Source organism: Engraulis encrasicolus, chromosome 24 (genome assembly GCF_034702125.1).
Source record: "Engraulis encrasicolus isolate BLACKSEA-1 chromosome 24, IST_EnEncr_1.0, whole genome shotgun sequence".
Lineage (NCBI taxonomy): Eukaryota > Metazoa > Chordata > Actinopteri > Clupeiformes > Engraulidae > Engraulis > Engraulis encrasicolus.
The window spans coordinates 44,513,258-44,534,653 of record NC_085880.1 but is presented as its reverse complement, the minus strand read 5'-3'; the positions used below and the strand labels follow the sequence as shown (position 1 = coordinate 44,534,653).

General features: G+C 42.6%; 1 protein-coding gene across 1 annotated transcript; it reads left to right on the top strand.

Moving 5' to 3' along the window:
• The first annotated feature begins 280 nt into the window (after positions 1–280).
• LOC134441397 (GTP-binding protein 2-like) lies at positions 281–21,039 on the top strand. Its single transcript, XM_063191687.1, has 12 exons — positions 281–625; positions 5,784–5,810; positions 7,107–7,291; positions 10,228–10,336; positions 10,686–10,883; positions 11,496–11,670; positions 12,411–12,630; positions 13,761–13,896; positions 14,730–14,788; positions 15,140–15,311; positions 17,009–17,173; positions 17,942–21,039. The coding sequence occupies exons 1-12, from the start codon at positions 437–439 to the stop codon at positions 18,089–18,091; spliced, it is 1,785 nt and encodes a 594-aa protein (XP_063047757.1). The 5' UTR covers positions 281–436; the 3' UTR covers positions 18,092–21,039.
• Positions 21,040–21,396: the final 357 nt, after the last annotated feature.

The following is a 21,396-nucleotide window of genomic DNA, read 5'->3' as shown; positions in this document are numbered from 1 at the left end:
CACTATCGCTTCACCTTCCAGCGTAACAACGCGAATGCGTGCTTTGCACAAACAAACAAACAAACAAACAAACAAAAAACACCCTTTCAATTGGGGAACGATTTTCTCATGTGAGGTGCACCGCCCAAAAAACAAGAAAGAAGACGTTGCCCTTACAAAACATTACATTTCATCAGGCAAGTGTTTTCAAATGTCTCAAGAAGACAAAATTGCTGACGTAGCCTACTGATATCGCAGCTGACTGACGTAACAGACTGCTGGCTCGGGCAAGCGGGCGCTGTGTTTTGTTACCAGTCAGTGGTCGTGTATGGTAGGCTAGCAGCTCGACCTGTTAGTCCTCGGCTCACATCGCAGTGGTCGGGCGTTCCTTCTCATGTTTACTCCGCCTGTTAGTTCAACTTTATTTCATTAAAACGTCCAGAACCGTCGCCCGTATATGGACACACGGGTAGCAGACCTCTTCGGAACATGTTCCGGGTGTAAATCGACTATACAGGGCGTGGGCTCTTGTTTAAATTACGGAATTATGGCTTCCAAAAAGGTTTGTAAGAGTGGAAAGAAAACAAAGAGTCGGTCTACGCGGCAGTTTAAACCCAGCAACAATCCACCATACCTACCTCCAGAGGTGAGTTCAAAAACTGTTGTGTTGAGCGATTTTATAGTTAAAGCTATTATGGTGACTTTGTGTGCCTTGACCAAAGTTAGCTGCTTGACATTGCATTTTCACTGTTTACCCTGGACGTCGGCTATTCATAGACCACTCGACGTTTTAACTTAGCAGCGAAAACTATTTTGACCTACATAGTTGCAGGTGATTCAAGTCCACAACCACAACACGACACGACAATGTTGCATAATATTCTAGTCAGCTGGTGGCAACTTTTATAGCTCCAGAAAAGTGGAGCTGGTTGACATCCGATATTAGCTCTTGGCTGCCTGAAATGTTCACAGCTGATTGGCGCTCTCAGCCAAGTGGCAACTTGCCGCTGTACGAGTTGTTTTTCTGTTCTCTTGCTATGCTTGTCGACCTACAACCATCATACTATGTTCTGTATGTCAACAACACTCAAGATGTTGTGACTGTTTTGCTTATAAAGTATGGCTAACTGCCAGTTCAGCCTGTATCCTGTATGTAAACACAGTAGGCTAACAGCACAGCAGTAAAGTCAATGCTCTTTTCCTTAAAACAAAATCTTGAAAGACCAGAAATTGACACGTTACACGAAAAGACTTCAGTGCTACAATACTTCAGGGAGTTTTGTGTATGCGTTGTTATATTTTTGTTTTCTGGTCGAAGTATGTGCTTGATTGCTAAAGCTGTCAATTCAGCTATGTTGTGGGCGTGTCCAACACGAATTGTCCAATCACCGACAACGTTTAACCCGCCCTGAATTTGAATAGCCAATCGCGCAATGTTTTGTTTCACAGAAAAAAAATAATCCCTTTGATTTCTGCCTCTGTCATTTCGGATCAAGCTTGCATCATGCAATTTAATGCTCAGGGCGCCTATGTTGACAGTGCTGTTATGGTATTTGGCGGATGTGTTACACTTCTATGCAGTGTGATATTTGTGGGTCAACTTCTATTTTCTTCATGGGTCAACTTGATATGGCCTGTCCCCAACTACTGGACGCTTGAAATTCAAGCTCAAGTAGCACTTTGTAGCCAGTGTTGGTTTACAATGCAGCTGACTGCACGCCTTGCCAATCAGCAAGTGCACTTCATGCCTATGTTGCTCTCAAATTGCCCCAAAGACCATTAGATTAGATTGAACTAGAAATGTAATTACACATGTATTATATATATATATATATATGTGTATATGTGTGTGTGTGTGTGTGTGTTGTGTGTGTGTGTGTGTAACCAAATACAGTTTTGCATGAAATTAAAAAGTGCAAAATCATAAGTGCAATAAGTGTCCCCTTTCTGGTCTGGGCTAGAACTATGGGTAAATACCGTTATCCAATCTCCCATCCTCCCTTGTGCTTGTGGCCTCGCGATGAAATCGCAAGACGTCATTGATGATGGAAGTTTAATTCAATAGCTCATAAAAGCGCAATTCAAAGGTAATTTTCTCATTTGCAACCAAGCTGTTGAAAGTTGTCCTCAAAAGTTGTTGTGACAGTGGGGTGGGGCATCAGCAAAGTGTAAGTTAAGGCCACAAGCACAAGTCGAGGACAGGAGTTTGGTAATGAACTCTTTTAGTCTTATCAGTGAAAGAGTAAGTAGCCTGACTGCCATACAAGGGACATTTCTCAAAACTCTTTGCGCGCACTTCCAAGTGTGTCAGCCTAATTAGACCTGCTTAGTGATCGGATACTCCTTGGTGAACTCTGCGCAGTATCCAATCACTGGGCGAGACTAATAAAGAGTATCCAATCACTGGGCGTGACTAATTAGGCTGATACACTTGGAAGTGCGCGCACTAGAGTTTTGAGAAATGCCCAAAATCTAGTATTGATTTGATAAGTAGGGACATACACAGCATCCAGAGGTAAGGAAGAGGTGCACAGAATGTAACAGGCTACAGTGACACCATATACTGTATACTGGCTTTTCTGAGCTCTTAAAATGTACAATACCTTAAATCAGTGTTTCTCAAACTTTTCGTGCCATTCCCCCCTTCAGAGGAAGGGTGTCTGTCTGCGCCCCCCTCGAGCAAAATGGTTACGAAAATATAAATAAATAGGCCTTCGTAAAGTTTATTAGAGCCTAATATACACGTATATGACCTTTGATGTTCTCTAAATATTTAATAAATTAATGAATATATTGTGATTGTAAAGTGAATGTGTTGACTTAATGGCAAAGCAGAAAAGTATTAAAAAAGAAAAACTCTCTGACTTCACGCGCCCCCCGTCCAATACCTCTGCGCCCCCCTAGAGGGGCCTCCGCCCCACTTTGAGAAAGATTGCCTTAAATGAAGGGTTGCTGAGTTATCAGCAACTTCACAGGTCATCAATTGGACATTTTTGACACTAAGGTGTTGCATTATACAGTGCCCTCCATAATTATTGGCACCCCTGGTTGAGATGTGTTAAAAGCCTTAAAATAAATTCAGTGTTTATTGCAGAAGAATACTGTCACACTGAAAAATTTAGGAAAATGTAGCCTTCAACTCAAATGAATTGTAGGAAAATAAAAAAAATCCCTGACTAAAAAATAATTATTTTTCATTAAATCACCTGTTCCACAATTATTGGCACCCTTAACAATTCCCAGGAAATAATTATAATTGAAGCATTTCTGTCATTTCTACAGTAGTTTACAAAGTTTACCAGAGTATGTAGGAACATTTAATTAGTAATTCATCACTTCCTGTTTCCCTGGGGTATAAATATGACGTGACACAGAGGCCATTTCTCTTATCCACTCTTAAACATGGGAAAGACAAAGGAACACAGCATACAAGTAAGGCAGATGTGCGTCGACCTTCACAGGTCAGGCAGAGGCTACAAGAAGATTGCCACTCAACTGCAGCTGCCCATATCCACTGTGAGAGGAATAATTAAGAAGTTCAAAACAACTGGAACAGTGGTAAACAAGCCTGGACGAGGACCCAAGTTTATTTTGCCACCACGCACAGTGAGGAGGATGGTAAGAGAAATCAAAAGATCTCCAAAGCTCACTGTTACAGAATTACAACAAATCGTAGCATCCTGGGGTCACAAAGTGTCCAAATCAACCATCATGCGCTGTGTACACGCCAACAAGCTGTTTGGGAGGCATGCACGGAGAAAACCTTTCCTCACCCACAATCATAAACGCAAACGTCTGGAGTTCGCCAAGCGGTATTGGGGCTTCAACTGGGACCGTGTGCTTTGGTCATATGAGACCAAGATTGAGCTTTTTGGCAACAAACACTGGCACGTGGGTCTGGCGTGCCACGAAAGATGCGCATGCTGAAAAGCACCTCATACCCACTGTGAAGTATGGGGGTGGGTCAGTGATGCTGTGGGGCTGTTTCGCTTCCAAAGGCCCTGGGAACCTTGTTAGGGTGCATGGCATCATGAATGCTTTGAAATACCAGGACATTTTAAATCAAAATCTGTTGCCCTCTGCCCGAAAGCTGAAGATGGGTCGTCACTGGGTCTTTCAGCAGGACAATGACCCTAAACATATGGCCAAATCTACACAGAAATGGTTCACCAGACACAAAATCAAGCTCCTCCCATGGCCATCTCAGTCCCCAGATCTCAACCCCATTGAGAACCTGTGGGGTGAGCTGAAGAGGAAAGTACAAAGGAGAGGACCCAGGTCTCTGGATGATTTAGAGAGATTCTGCAAAGAGGAATGGCTGAAGATCCCTCTTTCTGTCTTTTCCCATCTTGTGAAACATTATAGGAGAAGATTATGTGCTGTTTTGTTGGCAAAAGGGGGTTGTACAAAATATTAACAACAGGGGTGCTAATAATTGTGATACACATTATTTGATGTCAAATAATTATTTCTTTATGTGGGATTTTTTCCCCACTGAATAAATGCACTTGTATTGAAGGTTGGATTTTTCTCTTTTTTTCCATTAAGGTCCCATATTATTTAGAAAAAAATAATAATAATTGGAAGCTAAAAAACACATCTCAACCAGGGGTGCCAATAATAATGGAGGGCACTGTATTTACGCTGGAACCCTGCTGAGCCGAACTCTGCCCTTTGACCTTCTGAGTTTTCAATTCAGGATCATTAGAATCTTAATTAGCATAATTGGACACACAATGTCCAGTGCAAGTGCAATCTGTGGCTACACGGGCTGGCGTTAGTAAGAAAAGGAGCTCCTATGTCTGTGTTCACAGTGTTCAAAAATAGCCGTGTGAAATTTGCAAACCCACCTGTCTCTGTCTGTCTGCATGGGTCAGTGAGATTTGCTTTGTTTACAGTTGCGGTGGATAACATGCATAACTTTCATGTTTACAAACATTCATGTAGTGAGAAGGGGCAAGATGCTAAACATCCAGCCACGTCAGCTCATTTTTTGATTGACAGCAGTTTCCAACAATCAGAGGTTGAAGAGTGTGCAGGCGGGGGTGTTTCACTGTGAATGTGTGGAGATATGGGATAGCTCCTTGCAGCATTTAGTTTTATTCATTGAATCATCATTAATTCAGTCATTCATTAAAGCATTGTTATAATGTGTAAAAAAGATCAATTAACTTAGTGACCCGAGACTGTACAATGCCACCTTACAGAACATGATTCTCTAGCCCAGGGTTATTCAAATAGAGGCCCTGTTGCCAGATGCGGCCCTTGTATGGCAAAGTTCTGCCCCCCCATAAGGTCAGAACAAAATGAAAACAAATATGTGTGTTATCTGTGGCCGTACATAATTTGCGATCACTAACGTGAATGCACAGGAGACCAACCTGAAGTGTTAGAGTGAAATCTTACCTAAAACAGTGTCATAAATAGACCATCACAAGGCTACTGAGAAATAGGCCTACAGAAGCGAATATCTGTTGTGTCTGGAAAGCTATCCGCTTGTTTCGCACCCTAACCTCAGGCACCATGCATGCTGCTCGTAGTTATACAGACTATGTTCGGCCCCTTCACTGGAGGGAATTTGAAAAACTGGCCCTCAGTGAATTTTAATTGAATAACCCTGCTCTAGCCTATCTCTATGACCCAAACACCAAAGCCCAGTTATTCTGAAGAGAGTAATGACATTACAGGCTTGCTTCAGGGGAAATGACTGTTTTCACTTGTGTTCCTTTCATGTTTGTCCCTTTCATCTCAAAAAGTTTTGTCGCATTCGCTCTAATGACTATGAATTTATTGTTCTATTTCAGGCTGAAGAGGGAAACATAGAATACAAGGTGAGCATGTTGAATTTGATAATTTTGCACATTTTCTGCAGTTGAGCAGAGCATAGTCTTAAAACTGCTCAATCAAACCTTCATCTATTTCGTACGCACGGGTTAAGCCACAATATGCAGTAGATTTTCAATGCTTAACTTACATTTTGGATTATGAACATGATGTAGGACAACCTCAATGAGCATCGTAAATTGCTATTTAGTTGCTATTTTTTAAATTTAGCCTGGTTTTAGCCACATGGTTATTTAAAAAAAAAATCTGAGGCCACAATTTATAGCCCATCGTTATTATTCCAATGTGATCAATATGATGAACCAATCCCATTTCATGATCATGATCCATGTAGAGACAATGGCCACGTTTACGTGACGTTTTTAATTCCGAATTAATAATTCACAATTAAGTAGTTCCGTCGAGTTTACATCGAACTTTAATTCAGGATTGTGAGGTGTTTCAATTACACAGCGGAATAAAGCTTTGAGTTAATTCTTTTTTTTAATGAAATTGCGTTCATTCTGAATTAAATGTCTGATGTTTAAACGAGGCCGATGATGTTTGTTTCCTATGGGTGCATCCCAACATGTGACCTTGCCTCCTCCACTTGTGCTTGTCTCCTCGTCCCGCCTCCTGGCCCCTCCTCCGTGGAGAAAACGATAAAGTTTCCCAGCTGTCAGCCTCGCCACAACAACTTTTGAGGGACTGTTTTTCATTCACCATCCCAATTGCAAACGAGAAAAAGACTTTACAATTGAGCTTTTGCAAGATATTGAAATATAATGCTGTTGTCAGTGATGTCATCATGACGAGAAGCAAGTGGAGGAGGCAAGTGGAGGAGGCAAGGTCGCATATTAATATGCACTCATAGGAAACAAACAACATCAGCCTCGTTTAACCCATTGATGCCTAAGGCACCTGCAAAAAAGGGTGCTGAATGCCTGAGCCCTTTTTAAGAAAAGCTGCCCTCAGCCTATAAAAACCTAAATATCTCAGCTTCTGAAGCACATAAACATATGCCCTAAGTTGAATATAAACGCTAAGACCCTCATCTTTCATTGGAATGTGTTCATTCATCTCAAGCAAACAGAGCTTTTTAATAAAGTTGTCTAAAATCTCATGAGCCTGAATGTTGCGTAATGCAGCTCCAGGCGCCAGGGCCAATGTTGCGCAACGTAACATCAGGCATCAAAGGGTTAAAAAAGGCAGGACGAGGATCCAAGCGCAAGTGGAGGAGGCAAGTGGAGGAGGCAAGTGGAGGAGGCAAGGTCGCATATTAAAACACTCTCTATGTGTCCCAGTTGAAGCTGGTGAACCCCACGCAGTACCGCTTTGAGCACCTGGCGACGCAGATGAAGTGGCGTCTGCAGGAAGGCAAAGGGGAGGCGGTGTACCAGATCGGGGTGGAGGACAACGGGATGGCGGTGGGCCTGCCGGAGGAAGACATGAGGGCCTCGCTCAAAACACTGCACAGGATGGCCGAGAAGTAGGTCGCAGACATCACAGACAGTCAGGGACATCATACAACACTTTCAGACACGCACACACATGGAGTACACATACAGGTGCACGCACTCACTCTCACACACGTACACACACGTACACGTACACGCGCGCGCATACACACACACACACACACACACACACACACACACACACACACACACACACACACACACACACACACACACACACACACACACACACACACACACAGGGTAATTGCACACACACACACGCATGCACTCTTACACACACACACACACGCATGCACACTTACACACACACACACCCACACATACACACACACACACAGGGTAATTGCACTGCCTGGCCTGAACCCTTCTTTATGAAGTGGTTGGAGGTCTTGTCTGATAAAGAGACAAAAATAATGCACACACACACACACACACACACACACACACACACACACACACTTGTGTTGAAGGACAATACATTATACACTGACTCACACACTCGCTCTCCTTTTACTCGGTTGATGACTTCTATAATCAGTGTACATACAGTATATAAAATCATTGGCAAAAATGTAACCAAAACAATAGATGAGCAGATAGTGTCTTCTTTCCTTTTTTCCGTTTTGTAAATGGAAAGGGGCTATAGTCGTGCTGTGGTTTCCATAGCGATAGACAAGCTATTGTCCATATTGTAATACAAGACGCACTGCATCGATCGGCAAGGTTGAGAAATGCACTTACATTAGCCGGAGAAGCATCTGAGCACGCGGAAACGGGCGAGCGTGTCCCACTTTGAAAAAGCACAGTTGTTGACGGTAGAGATGAGTCATAAGGATGGCCTAGTCACAAATAGATAAACACTTAGATGCAGCAGATAAATACCTACAGCAGCAGACATGAGTTGCGATTATTAGTCCAGCAGTGACACTGCCAAGTCACCATTCATTTGATATGCCATGATATCCACCCACTTATGTCTCTAAATAGTGGGAGAAAAGCAGACTAATATTCACAGAATTCTGCACTCTTATTCCACTATTATCAATATCCAATGTACAATTGAATCAGTAATTACATACAGCATTACATCTTGGTACACCAGCTGCACACACGACAACAAGAAGATGTTACAGCGCATCATTAAAACAGCAGAGAGAATCATTGGATGCCAACTACCCACACTTGAGGAGATCCACCATACACGCTGCACAAACAGAGCATTAAACATCCTTAAAGATCACACACACCCTGGTCACAGGCTCTTCACCATGCTACCATCTGGCAGGCGCTTTAGGACTCTGCGTGCCCGCACTACGAGAATGAAGGACAGTTTCTATCCTACTGCCATTAGACTTTTGAACTCAATACGTCACCTGCCCCCCCCCTCAATTCTTCAGGACTATCGATACTGTGAGATGCACATGGATTTTTATGGATTTTTTATATATTATTTATTTACTGTTAATATATCTTTATTTTGTGGGCATTTGTGGGTTGCTACTAAACATAATCTCACTACATTTATAAAGTGACAATAAAAGCACTCTACTCTACTCTACTACTCTATCCCATTGTCTTTTATACTGTAGGTCTTCCATCATAACACCATTTGGCCTCTTCATTTTCCTTGCTAGTTCATCTACGTATAATAACCCGGATACCTCAAACTGTGTTTTACACAGTCACTGCTTTGTTTGTCTGCCTCATCCTATGTGTATGTATGCACTTCTCTAGTCGAGCAACTATTAATATTTACTAACATGTACATGTATGCAACAGGGTACAACAGGTCTTCTTTTCAGTAAAGTCATTTTAAATGGCACAAGGGTGCTGTCCCAGAGTGAGATGGCCTGTGATCCAGTCTCATATTAATAAGTAGTTACATATGTGAAAGCCCACCTGGGAAACTCCCATTCCCAATTGTCATTGTGACACAGCACTCCACAGCACACAAGTGCTCACTGCACACAATGAAATTGCATTGATGCAGCCCCAATGGCGTCCTAACCAGGCTTGTACGAAATTCCGAATTGGATGAATTTGAATTCAGAAGTAATGCCATAATATGAACACTAGGTGGTAGTGTTCTATGTACTTTCAATAGAGTTCTTCAGTAACGCGGAAGCATGTAGTAGATTGTAGTCTTTCATGTTAGCATTTAAGGACTTCCTGGTTCGTATCGGCTTTCGGCCTCCATTGGGAATGAATAGGGGCCAGTTTCAAATAAGCTCCGAGTGCAAGCACGCGCTTAGCGAACCCCCGCAAACTGTCGAGGGTGTTAAAAATAGGCTGTAGGTATGACATGGTTGATCATTTTGTGTCAAACTTCGACATAAATACGATGTTGCGTCCATATGCTAAACCCGGAAACTTTTGGCGACTACAGAAGCGGCGCCTGTATCTAACGTCATGTACGTGCGGAGGGTTGTACCCATGGCAACCAAAGGAAAGCATGTAGTTCGGAAATTTTAATGATCAGAAAGGGGTTAGCAATATTGAATTATAATCGTCATGATTTAACATGTGAATACACCAACATGATGATACGATCCGTTCCACTAATGAGAAAGGGATGCGGGGACACGCTAATGTTCGTTGTTGGCGTGCAACTTATATTTTTGCCAAACCTGAATCTCTATGGCGTGTTGCAATGTAAAAAAATCGCCATAGAACCGGAAGTCCAAACGCCGCATACAAGTTGACGTCAACGCTGAAGAACTCTATGGGTGGTGTAGCTTACATTCAAAGAAATTCAAGGTAATGACGCCACCTAGTGTTGGTATTATGGCATTACTTTGAATTGAAAGTCATCCAATTCGGAATTTCGTACAAGCCTGATCCTAACCGATTACCCATGACTGCGTAACTACCCATACACTTGAGATACGTAGTGGTCCCGTGTGTTTTCCAGCTGCTGATGGGGTTTTATCCTTTTCTCCTCCAGGGTAGGGGCTGACATCACCGTCCTCACAGAGCGAGAGGTGGACTACGACTCTGACGTACCTCACAAAATCGCAGAAGTCCTAATTAGGAAAGTTCCCGACGACCAACAGGTAGGATTTCTAGTTGACGGATTTAAATAATACCGTTTCACATTAGTGTTCTTGTGGGACTAATGTCAGTGGCCAAGTTTTCACGATGGCTTTAATTCAGAATTAATAATTCTGGTGAATTAAAGTTATTTTTTCGTCGAGTTTACATTGCACTTTCATTTAATTCTGAATAAGCTTAATTCCGATTCGGGAAGTGTTTACATGATGTTTTTAAAGCAGAATTAAGTTTTATCGAGAATTAAATGTGGTTACTTCAGAGTTAAATGTCCCATATAAAAGAGGCTATGTCAATAAAATCATTACACAAAAATGAAAAGTAAAAATGTTTTGTGCGTTTGTACCTTTTTAGTTTTTGGACCTCCGGGTAGCAGTGCTTGGAAACGTTGATTCTGGCAAATCAACACTGCTGGGCGTGCTAACGCAAGGGGAGCTGGACAACGGACGGGGGAGAGCACGGCTAAACCTCTTCAGACATCTTCACGAGATCCAGACAGGGCGAACGTCCAGCATCAGCTTCGAGATCCTGGGCTTCAATAGCAAAGGAGAGGTAATAAAGAGCTTGAGGTTTTTTTCTACACACATGCCATGTTTACCATTTGAATGCTTAATTTGAGGGAGACGGACCCTCAAAACATGGCATATATTATATGTATTGAGTTTTTATTTTACATTTTATTCTTACATTACTAATGAAGTAGGCGTTTCTATGACCTGCACCACATTTGTACTGTCTTTCTTTCTATATAAGTGTACGGATCCATAGTATCGTTGATTAGACTTTGCCCTACTGTCCTACAGGGCTTGGCTTGGGTGTGGAGAATAGATACAGCCATGGTCCCTCTTATGTAATGTGTACACTCTGTGTTGCTAGGTGCCAGAGGTGTCAAAAGTGAAAGTAAAAGTAAAAAGAAAAAACAACCACAATTTCCTTCCCACACAGATAACTTATCTGAGTAACCAGTAGACCAGTGTACATGTCTTGTGATCAGCTATGTCTGGCTGGATCAGATTTGTGTTTTCCAGTAATAATAATACAGTCTGTCCACCTCATTCGGTACAATGGATTTAATTGGTGTAACAGCTACACAATATCATGTGCTAGTGTTTTAATTACACCACAAATGTACTTTTGCTTTTTGTTTTGACACCTGGTGGCCAGGTGGTGAATTACAGTGAGTCGCGGACCGCTGAGGAGATATGCGAGAGTGCCTCCAAGATGATCACCTTCATCGACCTGGCCGGTCATCACAAGTACTTGAAGACCACCATCTTTGGCCTCACCAGCTACTGTCCAGACTTCGCAATGCTGGTGGTCGGCGCAAACACAGGCATTGGTACGTTGGTCTACCACCATACCACTTGATACGCATAAAGGGCGTGACGTGTGTCATGTGCGTTACGCCCGATTTTGGGGGAAAACATTGGGAAAGAATAAATTAAAGACAAGGACCTGTAGACTAGCATTGTTCATGCTCAACATACCGAAAATGTGTTGTGTTGTCGGCTGTTCAAATCATATAGCAAAACAGTGGTGGCTGAAGCATGGACTGTGTTCATTTAGGCTAGCCGATGTAGCATGTAAGTTAATGAGACATTCGGTTTGTTTTCCCCCAAAAAGGGGCCTAACGCACATTCACAAGCAAAGTACCCGCATGGCCCTTCATGCATATATCTCATTCAGTGCAGTACGTACATAATGAATGCAAAGAAATATTCCCTTGCCAACTTAAAAACTTAAGCATCATACATAATGTTTTGTTTATCATGAAAGGTTTTGGTTAGGTGTCTTGACCCCTGTTTAAGCTTACAAATGCATGGATATTTTTTTGAACACACACTTTTAAAACAGGTAAATAGAGTTCCCTCAGTTTAGTTTCAAGTGAAGATTTTTGATATTTTGAGATTCTTTTCTGCATAATGTCAGAGGTCTTATTTTACATTTATTTACTTATTTATTTGATAAATCGTTTTGTTGGACATTTTCAGCAAATGCAAAAAAAACAAGGTAACTGTAATATAGATTGAACATTTTTTTAATTTTTTTATTGTTTAATTTTTCCTCACCACACCACAGCGGGCACGACGCGTGAGCACCTGGGTCTGGCGATGGCCCTGAAGGTGCCGATCTTCATCGTGGTGAGCAAGGTGGACCTGTGCACGCGGGCCACCGTGGAGCGCACCCTGCGGCAGCTGGAGCGCGTCCTCAAGCAGCCGGGATGCAACAAGGTGCCCATGCAGGTCTGCAACGCCGACGACGCCGTCTCCGCAGCGCAGCAGTTCGCACAGTGCCCCAGGTAAATAGAAAAAAAAGAAAAAGAATTGTCGTCGCACACTCAGAACTTCATGCAGATACATTTAATAAGACCAACGTCGCACCTCAAACGGTGTGCGTTTACTGAAACCCGAAGGAAAAAAAAAAAGAAAACACAAAAGCAGAGAATGCTTGCACATCAGTGGCACAGGTGCTGGACAAAACAAAATAACTGAAGGACATGATGAATGTCTGAAACACTGTTAATGCTTCCAGTTACTTAATGGCACAACGTTTCGGACCTTAGCCCTTCTTCAAGTGCAATAAAAACAGTGTTGCAGACATTTATAATTTATCACGCAATTTAAACACGCACAGGTGGAAAAACCTTGGTGCAGAAAGTAAAAACCCTGCTGTCACCGCAGCACAGCAGTTTGCACAGGGCCCCAGGTAAAAAGAAAAAAGAAAAAAACACGAAAGCAGAGGATGCGTGCGCGTGTCATTGGCACAGGTGCGAATGGCACAACGTTTCAGACCTTAGTCCTTCTTCAAGTGCAACTAAGTGAGTAATGCCTATTTTATCACCACAGCGCAGCAGTTTGCACAGTGCCCCAGGTAGAAACAAAAAGAAAAGAAAAAAACAACCCAGTCTGTGTCATCATCTGCCTCTGGTCTCATGTTATATGTTTTGGGTACATTTGATGTTGGTCTGTTTGTCAGTTAGCAGGATTAAGTTTACACAATAACTATTGAGTTTTCAGGAACAGGATTAGCGGGATTGCACAAACCACTGTGTGGATTTTGGTGTAATTTTCAAAATTGTTCAAAAACTTATTTGATTTTTTTAATGATCTGATGATGGCTACTGTTGTTAATGATGATTGCTGTTTTTAATTGCACTTACAACTAGAAACTACTAGAGGGCAATCTTGAGCTTAGTTTGTGGAGTGTGTTGTTGGATGTCACGTTTGGGTTATCTTTTCAGGTAAGTGAATCTATAACAAGCGTAACAGGCAGAACATGCCTGCTTTTTCACCTCTGAGTGTAACACATCTTTTGCTGTGTTGTTCCTGCTATATCAGCATCATATTTGTGCTATCTTGGCTAAATTAGTAATTTTTTCCCTTCTGAATACTAACACATCCGTTCCTGTGTTTTCTCATGTCATTTCAGCATTACGCCCATCTTCACCTTGTCCAGCGTGTCCGGTGAGAACCTGGACCTGCTGAAGGTGTTCTGCAATATCCTTCCCCCACTCAGCAACAGCAAAGAGCAGGAGGAACTCATGCAGCAGCTGACCGAGTTTCAGGTAGGAGCCTTAACAACGACACACCCAGTTTAACAGCACTTCATCTCTGTGAAAAAAACACATATGCACGTTCTGTAAATGGGGTCATACTGTATATTAATCAATCTGCCTGTGGTTTGGCTAAATCCAGTAGCCTGGCTCTCACGCAGACCCTTTGTGCTTCGTACATTTTCTTTAAACTTCGTGAGCTTGCACGACGGTCTGGAATCTTAGACGAGCCCGAACAGAATCAGATATTTCACAGCCTGTCCAATCAGAATCGTGGGGCGGGATCGCGGTACGGGGTATATACAAGTCAGTGGTTGAAGTAGTACGTGATTCCAAAAAAGCCATGTGAATTCTCCAATCAAATTCGAGCTGTTTTGAACACACCCAGGCCTTTCCAGAGCTAAGCCATTGACAATGTTCCAGATGGTTGGTAACAACCATCGTGTGAGAACTAGTTTATCAATCCATAGCGTCATAGAGTTTTGTCTTTCAAGAAAAAGTTGATGAAATGTAGATTCTATAATAATGATCTTCTAAGACTAACTGAATAGGGCATGAAGTACATGTAGTAATGTCCATTCTATATGCCCCGTTTAGGTCATGTTCCAGCTGACTTGCTTTTTGTTCTATGGTATCCAAATTCCTCATTCCTCATTCCTCTCAGGGGACTTCTCCTTTAATGTTACATTGATGTCTTATAACCTAATTGGCTTTTTTCAATATGCATGGTGCTTCTAGGTGGATGAGATCCTCATTCCTCATTCCTCACATGGGACTTCTCCTTTTATGTTACATTGATGTCTTATAACCTAATTAACTCATTTTAACATGTATGGTGCTTCTAGGTGGATGAGATCTACACAGTTCCTGATGTGGGAACCGTCGTTGGAGGAACTCTTTACAGGTAGGCTGCAAGTCCGCTACATTCACATATTGCATTACATGACATTACATTATTATGACATTACATTACATTTGGCAGACGCCTTTTAACCAAAGCGACTTACAATCAAGGACATACTTGTACAATCGACTTACTGCACACACATTTGGAGGACATGGCCAGATTGAACCATGGAACCGAAAGAGATTTGTTTGTGTGACAGTGGGTTTTCAGTGATAGTTTTTTTGTTATTGAGTTTGTTGTCCAGTATTATATATTGATTTTCATGAGCATCTAATCAGTCAATTAATTACTCAGAAAAGCAATCTCATTGCTGGACGCTCTTTTTCTCTTCTTTAATCTGTCCCGTAGTGGTATCTGTCGCGAGGGCGAGCAGCTGGTTGTGGGTCCGACGCAGGAGGGAGAGTTCAAGAGGCTGACGGTCTGCAGCATCCAGAGGAACCGTCTGGCGTGCCGAGTACTGCGCGCTGGACAGGCCGCCACCCTGGCACTGGGGGACTTCGACCGCTCCATACTTCGAAAGGTTGGTGTTGTGGCAACACCTGTTCAAAAAAGAGTGCTTTTACACACCTCTGTAGGTTGGACAGGTGCGTTGGATATTATTGGGTTGTCATTCGGATGTAAGAATTGTCCCACACACTGCCACTGACAAAACCTGGCATGTGTAAAGTAAAAAAAAGGAAAAATTAAACATTGTGCACCTTGAAGATAGTTTGTCATGGTGCGGCACCTCTCCGACTCTCCTGGGGAGTGAGAGTCCCCCCCTCACTCTCACTCTCTCTCTCTCTCTCTCTCTCTCTCTCTCATTCTCCCACTCTCCCCCTCTTTCTCTCACTCTCACATTCTCCCACTCTCTCACTCTCGCCCTCTCTCTCACTCTCATTCTAACTCTCCCCACTCTCTCTCATTCTCCCACTCTCTCCCACTCTCCCTCACTCTCTCTCATTCTCCCACTCTCTCTCACTCTATCTCTCACTCTCGCACTCACTCTCCCTCTCCCCCTCTCCCTCTCCCTCTCCCCCTCACTCTCACTCTCTCTCATTCTCCCACTCTCTCACTCTCTCTCTCTCTCTCTCTCTCTCTCTCTCTCTCTCTCTCTCTCTCTCTCTCTCTCTCTCTCTCTCTCTCTCTCTCTCTCTCTCCTCCAGCTCAAAAACCTCTTTGATTATACCAAGGATGAGTATTACATTTAAAACAACATTGCTCACTGTGAATCAGATTTTTTGTTGTTAATACTAGATAACAGACTGAAAAACAGTTTCTACCCAGCGGCCATTACAGGACTCAATTATGCTTCAAAAGCATGGCTTTTTTTTTTATACATGTGCCATTTTTTTTCCTCAAAAAGGAATACTCAATTTCGTTGTGCTCGTCACAATGACAAATAAAGGATATTGTATTGTATAGTAATAAACCAAATCCTTCGACCGCTCCATACTTCGAAAGGTTGGTGCTGTGGCAACACCTGTTCAAAAAAGAGTGCTTTTACACACCTCTGTAGGTTGGACAGGTGCGTTGGATATTATTGGGTTGTCATTCGGATGTAAGAATTGTCCCACACACTGCCACTGACAAAACCTGGCATGTGTAAAGAAAAAAATTAAACATTGTGCACCTTGAAGATAGTTTATCATGGAGCAAATGGTGCGGCACCTCTCCGACTCTCCTGGGGAGTGAGAGTCCCCCTCTCACTCTCACTCTCACTCTCTCTCATTCTCACTCTCACTCTCCCCTCTCTTTCACTCTCACTCTCTCATTCTCCCACTCTCTCACTCTCACCCTCTCTCTCACTCTCATTCTCACTCTCCCCCTCACTCTCTCTCATTCTCCCACTCTCTCCCACTCTCCCTCACTCTCTCTCATTCTCCCACTCTCTCTCACTCTATCTCTCACTCTCGCACTCACTCTCACTCTCCCCCTCACTCTAACTCTCACTCTCCCCCTCACCCTCACTCTCACTCTCTCTCATTCTCCCACTCTCTCCCTCTCTCCCTCTCTCTCTCTCTCTCTCTCTCTCTCTCTCTCTCTCTCTCTCTCCCCCCTTCTCTCTCTCTCTCTCTCTCTCTCTCTCTCTCTCTCTCTCTCTCCTCCAGCTCAAAAACCTCTTTGATTATACCAAGGATGAATATTACATTTAAAACAACATTGCTCACTGTGAATCAGATGTTTTGTTGTTACAAATAATAACAATAATGAAATCCCTGTCTCCTGGTTGGCCAGGGCATGGTGATGGTGAGCCCGGAGATGAACCCCACCATCTGCTGGCTGTTCGAGGCGGAGATCGTGCTGCTGTTCCACGCCAAGACCTTCCACAGGGGCTTCCAGGTGACCGTCCACGTGGGCAACGTCAGACAGACGGCCACAGTGGAGGCCCTGCAAGGGAAGGTGAGTCGCTTTGGTCTAAAGTGTCCGCTAAATGTAATGCAATGTAATGTAAGGGAAGGTGAGTCGCTTCTTGCAGCGTTTCACATGTCACAAGACTTTTGTGCATGCACATTTTTTTTAAGTTGAAAGTTGTGATAGGCCACCGCTCATCTGTTTAGAAGGTGCAGGATTCAGTAGAAATTTCTGTACAAAAAGGAGACAATCCGCACTCTTCAGGTTTTTTTTGTGCAAAGAAACTTTACTTGACTTGCAAGCTTTCGGTCCTTAGACCCTCATCAGTTCATGTTGAAGGTCTAAGGACCGAAAGCTTGCAAGTCAAGTAAAGCTTCTTTGCACAAAAGACCTGAAGTGTGCGGATTGTCTTCTTTTTAAAGTTGAAAGTGAATGAAAGCCTAACTGGGAAACTCCAACTCCCATTGTCATTGTGACAGCACGCCACAGAACACGAGTGCACACTGCACACAATGAAATTGCATTTATGCTTTAAATTTATTGCATTTATAACTTTAAACGCGCTTCCTGTATCAATGTCATTGTTTGAAGGAAGTGAATTGTGAAGGACAGCACTCTTCCGATTTTTTTTCTTAATTCTTATGAATCTGAAGAGTGCTGTCCTTTGCTTCCTTCATTCATTTATGGTTTAAGTTACGTGGGAATCAACACCCAGCTGAAGCTGTGAGAGTCATTAGGCGCTAGTGTGAGCGCGTCTCCTCCACTTCTATATCATTGTTTCACACATGCTTCACAACATGTCTCTCTGTTTGACAGGAGGAGCTCCGCACCGGCGAGAAGGCGGTGGTACAGTTCAAATTCATCAAGCACCCAGAATACCTGAAGGTGGGGGCGAAGCTGCTGTTCAGAGAGGGAGTCACCAAAGGCATCGGCCAGGTCACCAGACTGCACCCAGTGAAGGCCTAACATCCTCCACCAGGTCGCCAGACTGCACCCAGTGAAGGCCTACTGTAACTTCCTCGGCTGAAGATACTATGGAGGGAGGGCTAGCCAGTGACACGCTTGTTCGTAGCACATGCTGCAGAATGTTCCTTTTTTCCCTCTTTATTTTCTTCTCTCTCGTCACTTTGGCACAGAAAAGAAAAAAAACGGACTGGTACCGTTTTTTTTTTTTTATGCTTCCCAGTTCCCACATCACTCTTAAAATACCTCGGCAGTGTCTTCTTGCCAGCTATATTATTTCAAGATCAGTTCGTTTTGAGGTACTCTTTTTATATACTTGGTGCTGACAAAGTTGTACTGTTCGTTCACTGTTAAAGAATGCCATCCCCACCGCAGTGGACTTGAGGTTACTTACAGACATGAATGGCTGACTTAGTTGGTGCACAACGATCACTGCCAGAAATGGAAGTGATTATTACACGACAGGGCTCTAAATGAACACCAGCCAACCGGCCAAATGCTGGTGAGATTTCAGTTTCAGGCTTGTAGAAAAGACCAACTTACTAGCTACTTAGAAGACCCATTAGTTAGTGTGTGTTTGTCTAGTAAGATTAAAAGCTAGCAGCCATTTTGGCTGGTGGTGAAAAAAAAGTTAATTTAGGGCCCTGTTACACGCACATGTTGACTTAAGACCAGTGCGCACTCACAGGCAGAGTAACCGTGAGCCTCTCGTAAGAGACGACAACTGCACTACTGCACAAACATGAATAAGGACACCTCAGAATTTAACAGGAAAACCAAAAGCAAGAGTGACGACACACTTGGATGTGGAAACCAGTCTTGTCGTACAGCAGACCTGTTAAAGTGATGTCATCACAACACGACGCCTGGTTCTTATGCCAAAAATCACTTTAAGCTTTAACATGGCCTTTTTGTTCCATAATCAATACTTCTAAACTCTATAGGTCACTGATTATTCTGGGATGTTTTTGCTTGACACGTTCTATCTGCTTTCTCCTCGTTGCCTGATTAAAGGTTGATAATGACTTTTGCTAACCCCGACTAGTCCCGTGCAGGTGAGAGTGCTAATCTTGGACTCAGGTTAAGTGATAAGCCTGGGACGACGTTTATAGCACCGCATACATGTCTTGTTGCAGACATGTATATGGCAGCTGCTGGCCTGTTTGTAAGGTCAAGTTTAGAGAGTGGAAGAAAAATCGCGACATGGCAAAGTGATAAACCTGAGTTAGTTCACCTGCAGGAAGTGGTAAAGCTGCAATAGACGGCCTGCAGGAGTCATTTCATTAACAAACTCCAGGCTCTTTTATTAGGTGATTTACCACTACCTGCAGGTGAACTTAACCTGGTTCACTACTAAACCACACTCTTGGAATACCCTTGAGCTACAGCAAAGTTAGGCATACAATGTTGTTACAGCAGTTTGTAAACCAGCCTGCCTTTTTTTAGAATCACACTTCACTGCCCAAAACATGTTCTGACAATCCAGTGTGTTGATTTTAACGAGGCACCTGTGGTCTTTGGTGGGCGTAGGCTTGACTTGTACACCGATCTCTGTAGAGACTTGCAATAGGAACAACGCAGTAGGGTAAGACCATTGGGAATACACATTACACCCACAGTTGCGTCCTCAAAATGAGGCTTTTGCACACCTCTGTAGTGGGACAGTTGTGTAGGATATTAATCCCTGTGGGGTTGTTGTTCAAGGGTACAGAAATCCCGCACACTGTCCATTCCACCAACAAAATTGAATTAACTTATATTAAAATTTGTTAGTGGAATGGACAGTGTGCAGGGTTTCTCTTTACATTTGAATGGCAGCCCTCAGTTGCGTCCGAACTCAGTGGTGTAGTCTACTTTTTTGAAGTGGGTATACTGTCTATTCAAGTATTTTTTGAAGTGGGTATACTGTATATATTTATGCTATTCTAAATAATGGATCAATTCATTTTAAGTGGGTATACTGAAGCCCCTAAAATGTTGAAGTGGGTATACTCCGTATACCTGCGTTCTATGTAGACTACACCACTGTCCACACTGCCATAGTATTCCAATGGTGGCTCCTTGCTGAGTCTGGGCTTTATCCAGAGTTCATGGTCACACCTTTATTTAGGAGCGGTGCCTTATGAATGAATATCTGTAGTGTATGTCACTTTACTTGCCTTCACTAAAGTGCTTTTTTTTCTTTCTCAGGATTTTATAGTTCAACAAATATAGCCTTACACACTTAAGTTTTAGTCATAGACGGTTATCAGTGTATGGAATGTTTTATCAGGTTTCTTCTATAAATAGTTTGACAAAATAAAGAGTACAATATATCTGTAAAAATGCACTGCTTTTAAGTTGACCATATATTACATGCATATTATAGCCATTCATGTTCTGCGTCGTGTTTTTTTCCCCTGCATCTTGCTGTTCTGTTTCTGATCAATGTTTGCGTTGAGGCATTTTCACATTGACATATTTGTATTTATGTGGCTGTTTTAGGAATAGTATGATTGTGAATAGTATGATTATGAAGTACTGCAGTACTCCACTGAAAACAAATGGACTGTTCATGCATGTTGAGATTTTATTTTGAAGTACAAATGGATTGTTTGTAGTTTGATGATGTTCAACAGTCACCAGCCTTTTCTACAATGTTATCAGAAATGATCTTCTGGTCAAATAGCCTAACATCAGTGTCTGTGTGATGGTATGTTTCAGTTCAAACTTTGATGAGGTCAGGTGAAAAAAATCGTACTGCCTTTGACACCTTTGTATACCTTTGTAGTACATTTTAAATCACACGTCTGGACTGTCATGGTCCTTTGACCAGTTTGTCACTTTGAGCAGTTTAAAAGTTATTTTTTTTCTCTCTTTTTCAACCGTGTATATTTTTAATATTATGTAGTTAATACACCTCTGTAAAATACCTGTATGTACATTATACCAAAATAAAATGAATGAATGTGTGAATGTGCTTGTTGTTGCTTATAGAATTTGACACATGGGGCCTTCTATACTACAAAGCTGGTTCAGGATCAGTTAAGGTGGGTTTGCAGGTTAACCATTTTAAGAATATGTACTAGTATGACATCACGTTGGGGGTTCCGCAGGCTCATAGGAGCCTATGTAGAACCTTAGAATCCTGGGGGTGTTCCCCCAACGTGATGTCTTACCTGCAACCCCACCTTTAAGGTTAGGTTAAGAGGTAAATCATCTAATACAAGAGCTTTTCTCAAGAAAATGATGACTCCAGGCTCTTTTATTAGATGATTTACCGCTTAACTTAACCTTAACTTATCCTGAACCAGCTTTGTAGTATAGGC

What these genes read in the sequence shown, in the direction of transcription:
- LOC134441397 (XM_063191687.1), top strand. Translation starts at nt 437, where the DNA reads ATGGACACACGGGTAGCAGACCTCTTCGGAACATGTTCCGGGTGTAAA. An exon ending in CACCATACCTACCTCCAGAG is followed by an intron (nt 626 to 5,783) that starts GTGAGTTCAAAA and finishes GTTCTATTTCAG; the next exon opens with GCTGAAGAGGGAAACATAGA. An exon ending in CGGCGCAAACACAGGCATTG is followed by an intron (nt 11,671 to 12,410) that starts GTACGTTGGTCT and finishes ACCACACCACAG; the next exon opens with CGGGCACGACGCGTGAGCAC.